At 36.8% G+C, this 16,429-nt stretch overlaps 1 protein-coding gene across 1 annotated transcript; it reads left to right on the top strand.

The window, feature by feature from the left end:
- The first annotated feature begins 555 nt into the window (after positions 1 to 555).
- Positions 556 to 15,998, top strand: dolpp1 (dolichyldiphosphatase 1). The gene is made up of 8 exons (XM_077194507.1): positions 556 to 749; positions 3,160 to 3,260; positions 3,370 to 3,454; positions 8,040 to 8,136; positions 11,831 to 11,929; positions 12,028 to 12,156; positions 12,252 to 12,341; positions 14,169 to 15,998. The coding sequence occupies exons 1-8, from the start codon at positions 674 to 676 to the stop codon at positions 14,203 to 14,205; spliced, it is 714 nt and encodes a 237-aa protein (XP_077050622.1). The 5' UTR covers positions 556 to 673; the 3' UTR covers positions 14,206 to 15,998.
- Positions 15,999 to 16,429: the final 431 nt, after the last annotated feature.

The following is a 16,429-nucleotide window of genomic DNA, read 5'->3' as shown; positions in this document are numbered from 1 at the left end:
TCTTAGCAGAATATGTTTGAGCAGTAAGTTTGAATTATGGCTAAGTGTACTTTGTTGATGTAGAAAAATGTGAAAGTGTCTTCAAGTAATGGTAACCACAGACCTTATTTTATTCATATACAAAAACAAAATTCTAATCAAAAACCCATTAAAAAATCCTGAGGGAACATCAATGACTTTAGTGAACAAATTTAGTTTATTTCCATTGTAGCGGGTGACATCAAGGGAGTAAAGTCGTGTTTTATTTAGTTAACGGTGGGTCATGTAACACCATGTTAAAATGAAGGGGAAAATCCCTGAATATTTGACTTTTTCCTCAGATTTTGCATATCAACATACATGTAATGGGCCAGAGTGAGTGTGTGGCGCTGGCGGCTGCCTTCACATAGTTGATATAAATTGAAAAGGATTTCCTCATTCACTTAATTTTTCTTCTTTCATTTTAATAAATCCAATTTTCATTTGTCCAACCAAACGTCCTCGGATTGGCCCATGCTCTTAACAACCCGCCTCTGATTGGACGGCTGTTCCCGTGCAGATTTTTTTTTCTTTTTTAGAATGCGCTTGGTGAATGCCCGTGCCTCGTAGCAGCGTCCGGTGAATCTGATTGGTCGAACGCGTCGGGGCGTTTCATCGTGATTGGTCGACGACCAATGCCCGGTGTCCGGGTAAGATGGCGTCGGAAGAGCAGTGCTCGGCACCACCTCGATGGCGGTCGATATCCTTAACCCACGTAGAGTATCCGGCTGGTAAGAACATTTTTAAATTGTTGTTCTCCCCGCAAAGCCGTTCATATCATCGTAGGCCATTTTATTCGTGCCGCGACTTCTGTGGAACATCAAGCAGCTGAATGGACACGGCCAGGGCTGGGTTGCCAAATAGTGCGCTTGCTCTGCAGGGAACGGAGAGCCTGCTGCCAAATAGTGCACTTGTTTAGTGCTCATGCGCTGTGGTCCTGTACGCTCAGTAGTACACCACACTGGGAGTGTTTCTCAGTAATATTGACGGCTTATTAATAAAACTAAAACTATTAATAAAATCTAATTTAAGGTAGATTCGATAATCCAGTGATCAATACTAGCATTATAGGCAGGTGACTGCGTCTAATTCAAACACAGCTGCTGTTGTAAGTTTCTGGTAATACTCGTGGCTCTGTTTGGTTAATCCAGTTAATTCCCGGTTGCATCACACCCTTTCTGGGTCCTGTCGTCTGTGAGGGTCTCCCTTAGTTTGGAAATATATAAGCTGACCCCAAAACGCTGGAACATTGTCAAAGCAAGTCGGAAATATACGATGTTAATGCCATAGAGAATTGATGCGGAACATGAAGAAAACAACGAACGTCTACTGTGTTTTAAACTCCGGTCACATAGTTTGATGTGTTTGTATATGAAAATGTAATGCATGGTGCACGAGAGTGTGTTGTTTGGCAAATGCAATGATATATGCATACACACACACACACACACACACACACACACACACACACACACACACACACACACACGTGGCCAACATTGCAAACTGCACATTTAGGCTAGCTTTATCTCAATTTTTAAATGTCCCACTTTTAGTGCTTTATGCTTGGTCACCAGCAATTTTTTTAAATACAATTTTTTGCCATGTATGGAATAACCTTTAGTGTATAGTTAATTAGAAATGTCCATTAGCTCATGCTTGTGATGTCATAATCATATTTGAATTAGTTCACAGAATGTTGAATTATGAGTTTACTACTTGTAAAAAGCGTAAAATGTAACTATATAACTATATAACTATATATATAACTATATATATATATATATATATATATATATATATATAAAAATAACACTATTAATTAAAACATGTGAACAATTTTCTCAGACCTCTGATATGTCATGTGTTAACACCTAAAATGTTAAGCAAAGCCATTATTACTTAAAATTTCTGTATAATAATTCCTATAATTAACTATTGGTAATGTCTTATTAATGCAAGAATAATCTAAAAGTGAATGAAAGACAATAGTTTAATGTATCTAGCACAAAGTTGAATAACTGTCTAATTATTAAATAATAAATAATCTATACGTTCATTAAAATACATTTGTATAATGGTGTTTTGGCATTAAAGTTGTGATGAAAGTAGCAACAGTACAAAGTTTCTTTAATTTTGTGACATCTGAGTTTAACAACATCGTATTTTAAAAGAAAAAAAATGTATCGATCATTGATTGGATGTTGAGAAGTGGATATGCACTTGTTCACCCAAATGTTAAAATTCTGTCATTAATTCCTCACCTTCATGTAGTTCCAAAACCCGTAAGACTTTTATTTATCTTCGAAACACAAATAAAGATATTTTTAATGAAATCTTAGAGATAATTCTCCCTTTATCATCAGTCTAGGCAAATACCACTTTGACACTTCAAAAAGTTATTAAAGAGATTGTAAAACTAATCCGTATGAATTGAGTGGTTTAATCCAAATTTTCTGAAGAGACTATATGATGAACAGATTTAATTTCTGCTTTTGTTCACATATAAACTTTTATCACCGAAAATAAACAGAATCTCAACCTAACTTTCTTGACACACAAGAACCTATGAGGTTCATTCTCGTGTTACGCAGCACTTTTGAGCTTCTGGAAGAACCAATGAAGTTCATTCTCGTGTGTCAAGCAGGTTCGGTTGAGCTGTTTGTTCAGTGATCAATGTTATATGTGAATAAAAGCCTAAATTCAATCTGTTCATCATATAAAGCGATCAAGTCTCTTCAAAATGTTTTGTCTAAACCGCTCAAGTCATATGGATTAGTTTTACAATCTCTTTATGAACTTTAAGCGTCAAAGTGGTAGTTGCGTTGCTGTCAATGGAGGAACAGAAATCTCTCAATTTCATTAAGATCTTCATTTGTGTTCTGAAGATTAACAAAAGTCTTAAGGGTTTGGAAAGAATTTTTGGGTGAACAATCCCTTTAAAAGTAAATGAACACAAGCTTGCACTCCCATGGGGTCTACCACTGGTAAGTGTGTCGTTTTCACTGAAAAATCCAGTTATGACATTTTGATTAAATGGAAGAGTAGTAAGGCAATGCACTATTCTGAACAGTTTGTTTTGACACTCGGTGTGCAAAGTAGGACTCTAAATGCAGAATCTTAACCTGTTTGTTTGTCCAGGTGATCTGACGGGGCAGGTGTTAGCCTGCATGAGCCTGCTGCCCATAGCGATCCTCGTCGGATTCGTCACTCTGATCGTCTTTAAGAGAGAACTACATACGGTGAGTCACATGATGTCACCAACCAGCAGGGTATTGGGTCAAATCCCAAACAACATACCAACTTGTTCTCCACTTTTATACCTTTGTGTTTGTTTTTTCTCTCTCTCAGATCTCTTTTTTTGGGGGTTTGATCATGAATGAGGGGCTAAACTGGCTGCTCAAACACATTCTACGGGAGCCTCGACCATGTGGGGGTAAGAAGAGTCAGCGTGTTGTTTTTTTAAACATACAGAACCACATTAGTTTAATAAACATATGATCATTTGACTCTTAGCATCTGGGTAACATGAAAACTAAACGTTAACCTTATAAAGCCTACTGTATTCTTTTTGATATGCAAAATTCTAAGGCCTAAAAATTAAGTCTAAATTACCAACATGAAACTACCAACATCGCACACAATCTACTACATGCCTTCTGTCGTCTGATCGATAGTTTATACTTTTTTAGCAAGTAAAAGGCATTTTAGTATAATTTTAAAAACGTCCACCTTCAGCTTGTTGTTCATGTAACTTCTTGCTGTGAAATCTTTATAGATTTTTAGTCAATGTGCTGCTTGTATAGCAGTATATATTTACTGTCCTCTGAAAATAACTCAACATACAGCCATTATTGTAAAAATAGCTGGCAACAAAAGTGAGTTGCTCAGTTCGGGCAAAATGTAGTTTTTTTCCCCCTCTTTGAGTATAAGCTCCTTATTCCCACTATATATCATACTATATGAGTGTCATGTTTGATTCATCAGGCTTTTATGGCTCAACAAAAACATACACGCAAAAAAATAAATTTGTAATTTGTGAACCTCAAAAAAAGGTTCAATAAACGGTTCGATTTCAAAGAATATTTTTTTTCTGACTTATTTCATATGGCAAGGTTTACACAGAGTCAGTATAGAAATATCTGGTGTTTTGTTTTTTTTGTTTAACACAAATTTATCCGGAGAACAGGATCTATTATCTATTAAGTGTGACTACTTGGTACTTTAAAGCAAAGTATTTGTAATGATCCATCATGAATTTACTTCCAATATATTTTATTAATTAAACAAATGGAAGTGATTTGGCAATAAATGTTGCGATAGAATTTGTAATTTCCTTTGCCTTTTCCGAGTTGGGTGGAAGCTTTTAAGGTTTTCTTGGTTTCCACGTCAACGCTGTTTGATCTGACGTGTTGTTTTTTAACAGAATTCTTCAAGTGCTTTCTTGCTGGATCTCCCAGCGCTGTGTAATAAGTGTCACGTGTTTGAGATCGGCCTACGAGTAAACTTGTTCTGAGCTCGCGTTGTGCGGAACGTTTCAAACGAATAGCACGGTTTCGTTTAACTTTCGTTTTGTTTGCCGTTTGATGTTTATCGTACGTAACAGAAGTTGCAGCTCTTTTCAATTGGACAATGTGGTGGTTACACCAGTGTAGCTTCTTGTCGCCCATCTGGAGCCCTACTTGCATAAAGTGTGGCTCTTGTCCAAGTCCTTTTTCCCTTCAACTTCGTAGAAGCCAAAGTTACGCTAGATTTTAATGCAGAGGCTGCCGGTTGGATTTTTCATTCAACCATCATGTGTCTCTGTTATGCGCACAGCTGCACGCCACAGACTGTCCAGGCGCCTTTTGCCTTCCGTCAACATAACGTTATCAATTAACAATTAGTATCCATCCACCTGTAGTATCTTTGAAGGGCAATCAGAGTTTAGTTTGAAGCTTTGTGTTCTGTATGTAGACTGCCCTGGGAATTTTTTCCCACCACAAACGAATTGCAAAAACAAAACAAACTGCTTTATTAATTTACATGTCGGCCAGACGGTCTGAGTAGGCGGTTCTTGGCCAGAATAGCCTGAAAAACTGGACCAGACTTAATGCCAATAGACACAAGTTATACTATATGAGACCGTGCTTAAAGACACAATGGGTAGTTCATGGACCAATCCTTGGGCTTGACCTGCAACCTTTTTACCTGAATCCTAGTGAATAATAATCATGTTGCCAACATAGGCGATGTCATTTCAGACTAGGGCTGGGCGATATGGCCTAAGAAAATCCCCGATTTTTTTCACAAATTCGATTTGCGATTTAAATTGATTTTTTTTCTCTCCCTACTTAAAATCAATCTGCAGATGACAAAGAAATTGTTCAAAACAAGTTTTAACTTTATTTTGTTTTAATATTCCCTTCTGGGATTTGATCTCAATTAAAGTGCAATCAGAAACAACAAGCCAAAAAGACAAGAGGACAGGCCCTGTCTTTGAAAACAATGAAAATGTAACATCAAATAAAATGGGTGTATTGGGATTGGGGGGATGTGTAAAAAAAAAAAAAAAAAAAACTTGCATCACAATAAGTGTATTGTGATTGTCAAATTATTTGGTAACTAAACATAATTTTATTAAGTTTACTGGTATGCTACTGTTTTTATTATTGCTTAACACAAATTTCAGAATTTCAATTCTTGTGATTTGATTCTGATCTTGATTCAATATAAATTCCTTTGGATAAATAGGTACAGTAGATACGTTAATGTGTTAATTGTTCTCCCAAAAAAAAAAATCACCTAATGCTGTAAACATACAGAGAGCCCTGTTAGCTGGTATTATTAAAGGTTAAAACTAACTCAAATTAAATATAATGCGTTTTTTATTTTACAATGCGTCTAACTAACATGCGTCCTATGGGTCATTAAAAGCCATCCTGAGGTAAATGTAACGTTACGTGACATATGTTGTTCTCCAGTTGTTTTATGGACATCTTTCCGCGGTTGAAAAACACTGATCGATCGATTTTATTACATTTCGGTAAGTTGGTAGTAAAGAGTAACAGATGTTCGGTTCACGTGCCGCTTGAACTGAGATCTGCCAGCGTCACATTTACAAGCGCCAAAACAGTGTTTATTCTTTGAATTTTGTAATAAAATTGACAGAATCTGAAAGCTGAGAATCTGTTTCATATCGATAGTAACCTGCTCTGTCTTGTCTGTCGGTGTCAGTGTCCTGAGAAAATGGATGTGTGGCGTGAGAGCGTGTAAAAAGTGACAGAATTGCGTCTCTCGCAGCGAACTCGTGAGAGTTGGCAGCCCTGCAGATTCAGCTTGTAGCCTAAATGTTTTCGACGGGTGTGCTTCTGCTGCCGCGGTCTTGCTCATTTGCCATGTTGTTTGTGTATCTCTATCATGGCAAGCGCTGAGCCCGGTCGGAACTACGGGAGCCTAGATGGGAGTGTCGGCGGTTGTTAAAGAGAAAACCGATTTTCATTCAAAATAATCGGCGTAAACTACACATTTTAGTTAATCGATAAAATCAATTTATCGCCCAGCCCTATGACAGACACTCATGGACTCTGTGGATGGTCGAATAGTCCATGGGTCCAATGACACAGTACTGTACAACTGCTGCCATTGAGAATGCATATTAAAGGAAATTATAAAATGTACACGTTTCATTTTTAAAATGCTCTGTTCTGTGTAAGGCTCTGACAGGGTTCTTATGCAGTTTGAAAAAGTATAGAATTTGATTTGAATAATTTCCAGGTATGGACACAGCTTTTGTAGATTAGCTTCAGAGATGCACCGATTACAATTTTCTAGGCTGATTCCGATTTTTCATGAGTTTGGCCTGCCGATAGCGATTTTAGCCGATTCTGATTTCGTTTTTTCGAACCACTTTACAGCAAACACAAATTTATTTTCTATCTTTTCTTTAATAGAATATTTTACTTAGAACATAGAACATTTTTTGAACAAATTAAATAAAATGGAACTTATAAATTATTACTCCTGGTGTGGGAAATTCATCTAAGTGCAGTGTTATGGTTTGGAAGAACCATTTTCATTTCCATATATTCAACTAAAACAAAAAGTGATATATTTACTTATGTAGGAAACTAAACTTCTGTATGAAAACAGGTAATGGCAATAAAATAATATATAAATAGCAAATAAAAATAAAATAAATATAGCCTTGCAGCAGGCTATAAAGATGTTTCTCAAAACACACACACACAGACACACACACACACAGGCCTATTGCAATCACTTGTACATCAGTGGCAAGTTTTATTTTGCAAACAGTTGTTCTCTCATCTGCCACATGTCCAGACCGGCTAAAGAATCACTTAAATTGAGCGCGAGGAGCGCAGCAAAAATAGACTCAGTGCTGAAACTCCCTCTTCACTGCTGCGCACGCGACGCTCCTGTGGTGTGAATGCACTCATTGATTAACGAGGTTTCCTACATGTGCATTCCGTGTGCACGCGTGATGCTGATGTTGCGCAATGTTAATCATGCGGCGCCCGACTGCATTTGACCGGCAAAAAAAGTGTGTGACACAAATGGTACCAATGCTCAGTAGTAAAATTTTTCAACCAATCAGAATCAAGTATTCAACAGCCCTGTAGTATAAATATATGTACACATTTATAAAAAAAACTTTTTTATTACTTTAGAATAGTACGAAACTTTGTAAAGGGTAAATCTATAAAGTTTTAGTATATTTAGTTTTAAGTACTTCAAGTTAAACTAAACAAAAATGAGATGAAAATCGGCTAAGTTTTTTAGTTATTTGTTTGTTTCAAGTAACAAATGTTTTTTTTTTTTTAAATGTCTTTAGTTTAAGATATTATATAGTTTCTTATAACTATGCTCATTTTTGTTTTGCTATAAATGTAGGGATGTTTGACCATAACTCTTCATTACTAGACATGTTGGTGCATAACTGGTACCCAGCTAGTCGATTACTTGTGCACATGCCTAATGTTTTGTGAGTTACTGAATTGTCTGTCGTGTCTCATTAACAGGTCACAGCGCAGTCACGACAGAGTACGGGATGCCTTCCAGTCACTCTCAGTTCATCTGGTTTTTTGTTGTATACTTTTTTCTTTTTCTTTATTTAAGGTAAGAAATTAATTTTTATTTAAAACATTTTACTAAAATGAAAAGAATTGACATTAAATAAAACCCGGTAAAAACAGTAAAATTGTGTAATATTATTACAATTTAAAATGGCTGTTTTTATTTGAATATAGAAAAACGGTAATTTCCCGTGATCAAAGCTGCATTTTTAGAATCGTTACTTTAGTCTTTAGTGTCACATGATCCTTCAGAAATCATTGTATGTATATGTGTGTATATATTAGTCATTAGTCTTGAATAATCAATATTGAATAACTAAGTTATACGTTGTTGATATTTTGTTGTTGATGTGTGAAAGGAAAAAACAAGAAATATTTACAATGACTAACACACTGAACAAGCTTTCTTTGTTCAGCTCAATGTTGGGAAGTGTTGCTTTTAAATGCCAGGGTTCCAGACTGGACCAGTTGGTCCAATTTTGCGACCTTTTTTCCTGCCGGTGCGACTTCATTTTGTTAGAAGTTGCACTGGTTCCACCACCATGTTGCCCAACTGATACGAGCTGCCATTTCTGTTGCATCTGAGAAGCATAAAATGCCATGAAAACATCAAAAGAGCTTTGCAATGTGGAACATTTATCAGCACGGTCCAATACTAGACAGTAGTATTATGATCCAGCTTGTGTCAGAATGATATATGACCCTATGATTGATGGTGACCTCTTGACCTGGGGTGACCTCTTGACCTTTTTTGCCCCGACCCCGGACCAGCCAAGCGTGTCCTAGCGATGACCTGGACCCCTCCATGCCGGTGTCGCCTTACATATTGTACACTAGGTTTTAACAGTATGTGTGTGTGTATATATATATATATATATATATATATATATATAGTTTTGTTTTTTCCCCGCAATCCTTCAGAGTCTGATGTGGACATGCCAGGTAGTGATTTGGCTTAATCTTTGGTTTTTAGGCGCAATTAAATATTCTCAGGGACCCGTTATCCCGGCTTCTGAAGACCTCTCATGTGCAGATTCACTCGTTTGAAAAATTTTGTTTTGTAAATAACAAAACTGAAATTAAAGGCTACCTTGTAGGATCTTAAACGCCCTCCAAAATCGTCGGGGTTAAAGGGGATTCTTCCCGCTAGTGTCATCAGCTTTCCCAAAAGACTGTTCATGTGACCAACAGACAATATGTATTTCACTCAACATATGGTAACATTTTAAACTTCTACATATTTTTGAGTAGATAACCGATTTTCAGTAAAGGGTTTTCACCCTGTATGTTTTCTCTCTGATAACGGCCAGTTCGGAAGGTACAAGAAAGGTAAAATCATATACAACTTGATAATGCAATACTAGATCATGGCTATACGACAATGTCAGATGTCGAGTCCAGGCACACCATAGTAGTATGATAACACATGACCGCTTTTTATTTAAAGTTTAAAGTAAGATCATGCTTTGAATCAAGACGTGTTTATTAAATATTCACTCAAGACAAACTTTTTCATGGGATCACCCCAGAAGAATCTCCCTCTCTTGTTTTTGAACATCTTTCAGAATCTGCAAGGTAATGCTCAAGAATGCAACATGATGCATTAAGAGCCAGGGGTAAACTTTTGAGCAAGATGATTGTGATGTTTAATTTTTTCTTATTTTGTTTTACATGCTAATATCTTTTTTAGCCTCTGAAGGGCAGGACTAAATTAATATAATTTTTACAACAAAATAAGATCAATTTACATCCAGTTCCATCCTTAATGGACTTCTTGAGGACCACTAAATGTTTGCAGGGTTTGTAAGTTGTTTATGAGTCCCTCAGTTGTCACCAGTGCAAAAAGATGGATCTCACAATCATAGTCACTGCTAGTAAGGAGTCAAATATGCAGAAGATGCTGGAAAAGCAAAGAATGTGCAGGAGCTGGAGGATTTTTCCTCATGAAAAACCATTAAAAAAAAAAGAAGAAAAAAAAGTTGTGGATCATTCAGGTAATGACACAAATATTACAATCAAGTAATTTGTCTTGTATTTTGTCGTTGTGGACTAGGCTATTAAACATCTGTTACGTAAAAAAGCTTTTTCAGTGCAGTACTAAATAGAAACAATGTTTTTATGATCATTCTTATTAATAAATTAATAAAAAATTACATTTTGGAGGTTCTGAAAGGTGTATGTAAACTTATGACTAAAGTGTATATGTAACAAAAATCATAAAATTATTAGATGCCAAAATGTTGCTATGGTTATCACCCTCTCATGTTGCTATGGTTACTATGTCAATCATCGCAATTTCAAGATTCGCAGGACTAAAATTTAGCGGATTCACTCCCACATTTAAATGCATTTATCACTCTTTATAACTTACAGTGTGAACGTAACCACTGGTCCTCTAGAAGCATGATAAACAAAACTATTATTTAGATTGTCAATAGCGCTCCCTTTAAGCCATCACTTACTTACCGCGTTCTGCACTCTCCCTAAAACCCTGTCATAAACACTGAAGTTGTCCACACTGCGCAGTGAATCTCTCATATCGCGTCAAGACTTTGTTTATGAGGGGATTTGCGAAAGGATAAAGCTCGTGCTGATTCTGAACATACATTTTAAGCGAATTCTCCGCATGTTGACTCTAAAATGCCTCTGATTTGGCACTGTGTTCATGGGCTTAATATACATGTCTGTGATTGGCTAATGCTCAATGCGGAAACAACACAAGTAGTTTTGTTTCGTTTTTTAATAAGATTGTGTCCTCCAGTGCCCGGACTCGACTGGACTCGGACATTTTTCCGAGTCTAAAATGTCTGAGTCCGTGTCAAGTCCGATTACAAAATCATCCGAGTGCGTGACAAGTCCGAGTTCATTCAAAATTGGACTCGAGTTAGAGTACCCCAACTCTAATTATAACCGAGGTCAAAGCCGACACCGCCCTGGTCCAGGGGCTGGGCAAAAAAGGTCAAGAGGTCAACATCAATCATAGTGTCATAAATCATTTTGACACAAGCTGTATCATAATGCTACTCTAGAAGCACAATGCAGAACGGGTTTACTAACGGGCCGATCTCGATCACACGGCACAGCCCTGGGAGATCCAGTGAGAAAAGCACTTGAATTCGCTGCTGCATTAAACATCGCAGTGAGATCTAGTGAGACGCATTTAAATCGCCGCAGAATTCTGTTATAAACCATATCAGATCAAACCATGCTGATGTGGATACCAGGAGAAACATTCGGCCATGCACGAACAAGTTATAGAAGGCTTTTCAATCCACAAATCACCATTAATTTAATGTAGTAATGATAACTGTAACCATGGTATTGTGGCAGAAATAGCTGAATTTTTCAGGGTTCGTACAACCTTTTGAGAGTGAAATTCATGCACTTTTCAATGGCTTCACACAACTTTTTCCAGCACTTCAAAGCTCTAATGTGAATAATTGCTTTGCATGTCGATTTAAGGTGTACCCCTAAATTGTCTGCTTGTGCTCCTATGTTAATCTGGAGCCCTCAATGCATTATTGTGTTAGTCTTGAAAAAGTAACTAATTATTAACACATATGGAAAGTTTTAAATATTTAAACCATCAGTTGGGCAAGACTTTTTGTCTTCCAATGGTAGTGGTATTTATTTATTTTTTCATGTGCATTTTACCACAGTGTAACGTGCACAGCTGAATCTCTTGAAATTTTAATAAAATCAAAATAAAATGTCTAATTTGATCTTTCATTTCCCAGAATGCATCAGACGAACAATGCCAGGTGTGTTGAATTGTTATGGCGGCATATACTGTCCATCATTCTAATGGCCGTGGCTCTGTCTGTTTCATACAGCAGGTAATGTTTTTTTTTTTGTAAGTGAGTGCAGGATCTTTGTTCTTTGTAGTGTTGGAGTATTATTGATGCGTTGCATATGTTGTCCCATGTGTTCATAGAGTCTACCTCCTGTACCACACCTGGAGTCAGGTGATTTATGGGGGTGTGGCTGGTTTGGTGATGGGAGTGGTTTGGTTTTTTATCACCCAAGAGGTGCTAACGCCACTCTTTCCCAAGATGGCAGCCTGGTAATGATGCAAGCACACACACAGGTGTTCATATCCTGAATTTATACACAGAGCTCTGTTTCACTATCATGATGGGTTTCTCCTTCTTTTCTCAGGCCTATCTCAGAGTTTTTTCTGGTGAGAGATACAAGTCTCATTCCCAACATCCTGTGGTTTGAATACACAGTAACCAGATCAGAAGCCAGGTAAATTCACCTGCTGCGTCTACTGCCAAATATCAAATTGAGGGCCTTTCTGACACTTTCCATGAAATAAGACTTAAAAGTCTAAAAAAAAAAAGATTTATTGACAGGAGTTGTGCATAACCTTCACATAATGTTCTTGTCAGAGAGGTCAAACTAAATATGAGCGGTTTTATTTTCATTACTTTTTTTGACGTTTTCAATATCGCGGACTAATTTGGGACATGTCTTAAACAGTTTAAACATAAAATTAAATAGTGACAGTAAAGAAATTTACAATGTTGCACAAAAGTTATATTTCAAATAAATAGTTTTTTTGAACTTTGTTCATCAAAGAATCTTGAAAAAAAAAACTAATCTCTGTTACCAAAAAAAACTTCTATCACAGGAATAAATTACATTTTACGATAAATTCAAATAGAAATATTTCACAATATTAAAATTTTTACTTTATTTTTTATCAAATAAATAAAACCTTGATGAGCAGAAAACAGTAAAAAATCTTCCCAGCACCAAACTTGTAAACAGTAGTTTAATTCATAAAATAATACAATTTAAATTTAAAAATGAGTTACAAGGTTGCCGATTTAATCTAAGGGTGTATTCACACCAGGAAAGTCCGATAGTTCACTTGCTTTGGTCCGGACCAAATAAAAAAATTGTTGTTTTTTTTTGGTACGGTTCGCTTTCACACTGCTCTTTTTGCAAGTGAACCAAAATTTGTAAACAAAACCACACGTGTGTCGTGCCGACGCGGTGTCATTGGTTGTTGCGTTAAATCTTACCCAGATACAATAGTGCTATTTTCTGATTGGCTAACAACACCAGAGGAGACGCGCTTGATTCCTGCCGGTTCCACAGTGTGAGCGGCGCGGCCAGAGTTTTGGGCGCTGCGGCATATTAAATATATTACAAATAGTTTTTCAGCGTGAGAAATACAATGTGTGGCGGGAGAGCGTGACAAAAGACCGAAATGAGTGACTGTCACGCTCAATGTGTGACACTTGAGAGCCCTGTCACTCATTCATTCATTCATTCCATTCCAATGATGCACATACGACGCGCAGAAAGACGCGCAACAGTATCGTGTGGCCAGACAGCGCGCCGGAATGGAATGTAGTAGGCTACAACAGATCCCTTTCCCATAACGCAACTCCGACTACGGAAGCCTGTTAACTCAAAGGCGCAGTGCTTTCTTGCAATTGGGTCGGTTCATGTTCACACCGTAAACGAACCGTACCAGAGTTCGTTTGGAACCGTACCGAGACCACCTCTTCAGCTGGGTCTCGGTTCGGTTGTTTGGTCCGCACCCGAGTTCGATTGCTGTATTCACACCTGCCCAAAAGGTCCGCACCAAGGGGGTAAACGAACTAGAGTTCGATTCAATCGAACCAAACAAGGCAGGTGTGAATACACCCTAAATGATGTTAGTAGGGTCTAGCTAGTTTGGGACCAAATGTTTTTAATAAACTCACATAAACTGAAGAAATTTTTGTTTGTTTTTTTTTGATAATTTTTGCAAAATAAAATTAGTAAGAGGCTTGACTGGGTGAGCTTGATGAATGCAGTCAACACTAAAACGAGATTGATGATACTCGTCATCCTGCTATGCTGTAGAAAAAAAAGGTCCAAATGATGTCACTTCCTGTGTGTCACAATTTCAATGGAAGGTTCCATTTCTTTATTAGCGGGAAAATCAGTAAAAGTTTGCATGAAACGTTTGTAACAGATAGATTTTGATATTTAAAATAAGACAGATGTGTAAAACTATCTTGTGGAAAGTGCCGCCTTAACCTTTTGCTTACATTCTTCTTTTGTCTTCTCGCACAGAAACCGACAACGAAAGCTGGGAACGAAGCTTCAGTGATTTGCTTCAAAACCCCAGTGAAAACTGACCCCACACACATACATGCATACATACATACATATGCACACACACTCTCAAACACACTGGAGTTTCATAGTCTGGACTGTTCTGGTTAATGTGAAAGCACAGAACAGTGTACTTGTGGACCAAAGGAGCGAGTTTGTATCGCAGACGTGACCGTTATCACATGACCCAACTGTTCGCACGACAACATGGCCTTCTCCTCCCCCCGTCCTCAGGCTGCCCCTGCGTTCCTAATGCATGCAGACCGCGCAAGAGACAAAACTATTTAATGACAAATGTAATATATATTTTATTCATTAACATTCACAGGGACGATCTTAATGACGATGTGAAGGGGGGAAGAGGTGGAAGTGAATGAAAGAAATTTTTACGACATGGCAAACCTATCAGCATGGCATTACTTTTATTTAAACGACATGTTGAAGGACAAGGGACAGGAAAGTGGGAATTTAAGGCTGGGTAATAAAAACAGGAGGAGTGGAGGAATGCAGAAACAAGGGGAGGAATGCGGAACATATTTAAAACAGATGAGGGGGTGAGGGGGGGGAAGAAAATTGCTTTAACTCATTTGTATATCCTAAAATAAATAAATATTCATTACAACGTGAATATCGCAAAATTATGTCCAGGTCACAATTTACCCTTAAACAATAAATACTTTTTTTTTCTTTTCTTTTTTTTGCATTTACCAAATTTTCATTAACATGTCCAGGCGTTTTACCTTTTTTTATTCTCAATAATGATTCTCATTACTGTGATAGTTAATTTTTTATTGCATATTGCTTTACAGAATGTGCTTGTCACAATGTAATTGTTAAAATGTAAAAACTCATAATGGTCCTAAAATAGGCTTCACTTTCTTTAATCAAAATATTTATTTTGTTTGATTTTGGGGTGAAACACAACCCGACATGTTCTCGAAAGGCTTTGCGAGATTCACCTTGGACTCTTGTTAAGAAGTGTAATGTAAACTAAAATAATTTGCACTTTGTCAATTCGATTTGATATGAACACTAGTTTTTGTGTGTGTGTGTGTGTGTGTGTAGAGGCAAGGATTCTTGTTGCTACAACTAGTTTCAGATTCATTTGTCTCAATTGGTGCTGGGAACAAAATTTGAGCCTGTTTTTGGTCAGAATTATGTTGTTTCAACACCATTTGCATTATGTTGCTTTGTACTTAAATGTGTTTCGTTCTGCAACATCACAAAGAACAACGTTTTCAGATTTATTGGGAATTAATTCAGCTGACGGCTCAATGTTTGTTTCAGTGTGCAGATAATATGCAGTAATATTTCATTTGAATTGTCATTCCTTTTTTTGTAATATCAATCATCTCAAAGGATGCCATTCTGACAGCGCAGGAAAAATAAAGCTCAGCTTTTTAATATTAACGTTTTTTTATTTTATTTTATATTTCTGACCTATTTTTCCCTGATGTTGGCAATTTTTTCCACCTGAACTACTCTCTGCTTGCGACATTCCCATGATACCACTTTTGAATATTTAAGGACGGCTTTGCAACTGCTACAACAGGAAAAGAATACATGTCAAATGGAAATATGAAAAGGACGTTACAAAATCTGAACCCAAACCTCAGGTGAACTCTAGCATGTACCGAGGCCTCTGTTTTTAGGATGATGTAGAAACTGTCTGTGACGGGGTGTTTATATAAAGGGAAGGGAGGTTATTGCATAACTCTAAGATGATCCTCTCTTTTATCATGTGTAATTCATATCAGGCTGAATTAAAAAGCAAAATATGTTTATGTATGAACTGTTGCAGTTATTTGTGAAGGTCTTGGGCAATGTGAATGTTGATTTATTATGTAATAGCAATACACACACACAAAAAAAATCTTTAATGTGTATCATAAGTTCCTAAAGTCTACAAACCAATGAAATTAATGTTAATATTATTTTTAAATTATTAAAGTACAGCTACATTTCTGATTTATTTAAACTTGAGCAAAAGTATGTAGTGTGTTTTATTAACTACAAAACTAGACTCGGCATACACTGAAATTAATATTTGAATATTATTTTTAAATGTTTTTGAGAAAAACCTATTTAATAATACTCCTTGAACAATCATTGCATAATTGTCTTCCTTGTGCACGTTATTTAACAACTTTAATCACGCAGTTTACTAATTGTCCGGAAGGCCATTTCAATAACACAAGCCACTTATATTCGATAATCCC

This window comes from Siphateles boraxobius, unplaced genomic scaffold (genome assembly GCF_051911475.1).
Source record: "Siphateles boraxobius isolate OS27281-9 unplaced genomic scaffold, OSU_SipBor_1 11, whole genome shotgun sequence".
NCBI lineage: Eukaryota > Metazoa > Chordata > Actinopteri > Cypriniformes > Leuciscidae > Siphateles > Siphateles boraxobius.
The sequence above is the reverse complement of the archived record's forward strand: the minus strand, read 5'-3'. Positions and strand labels throughout refer to the sequence as shown.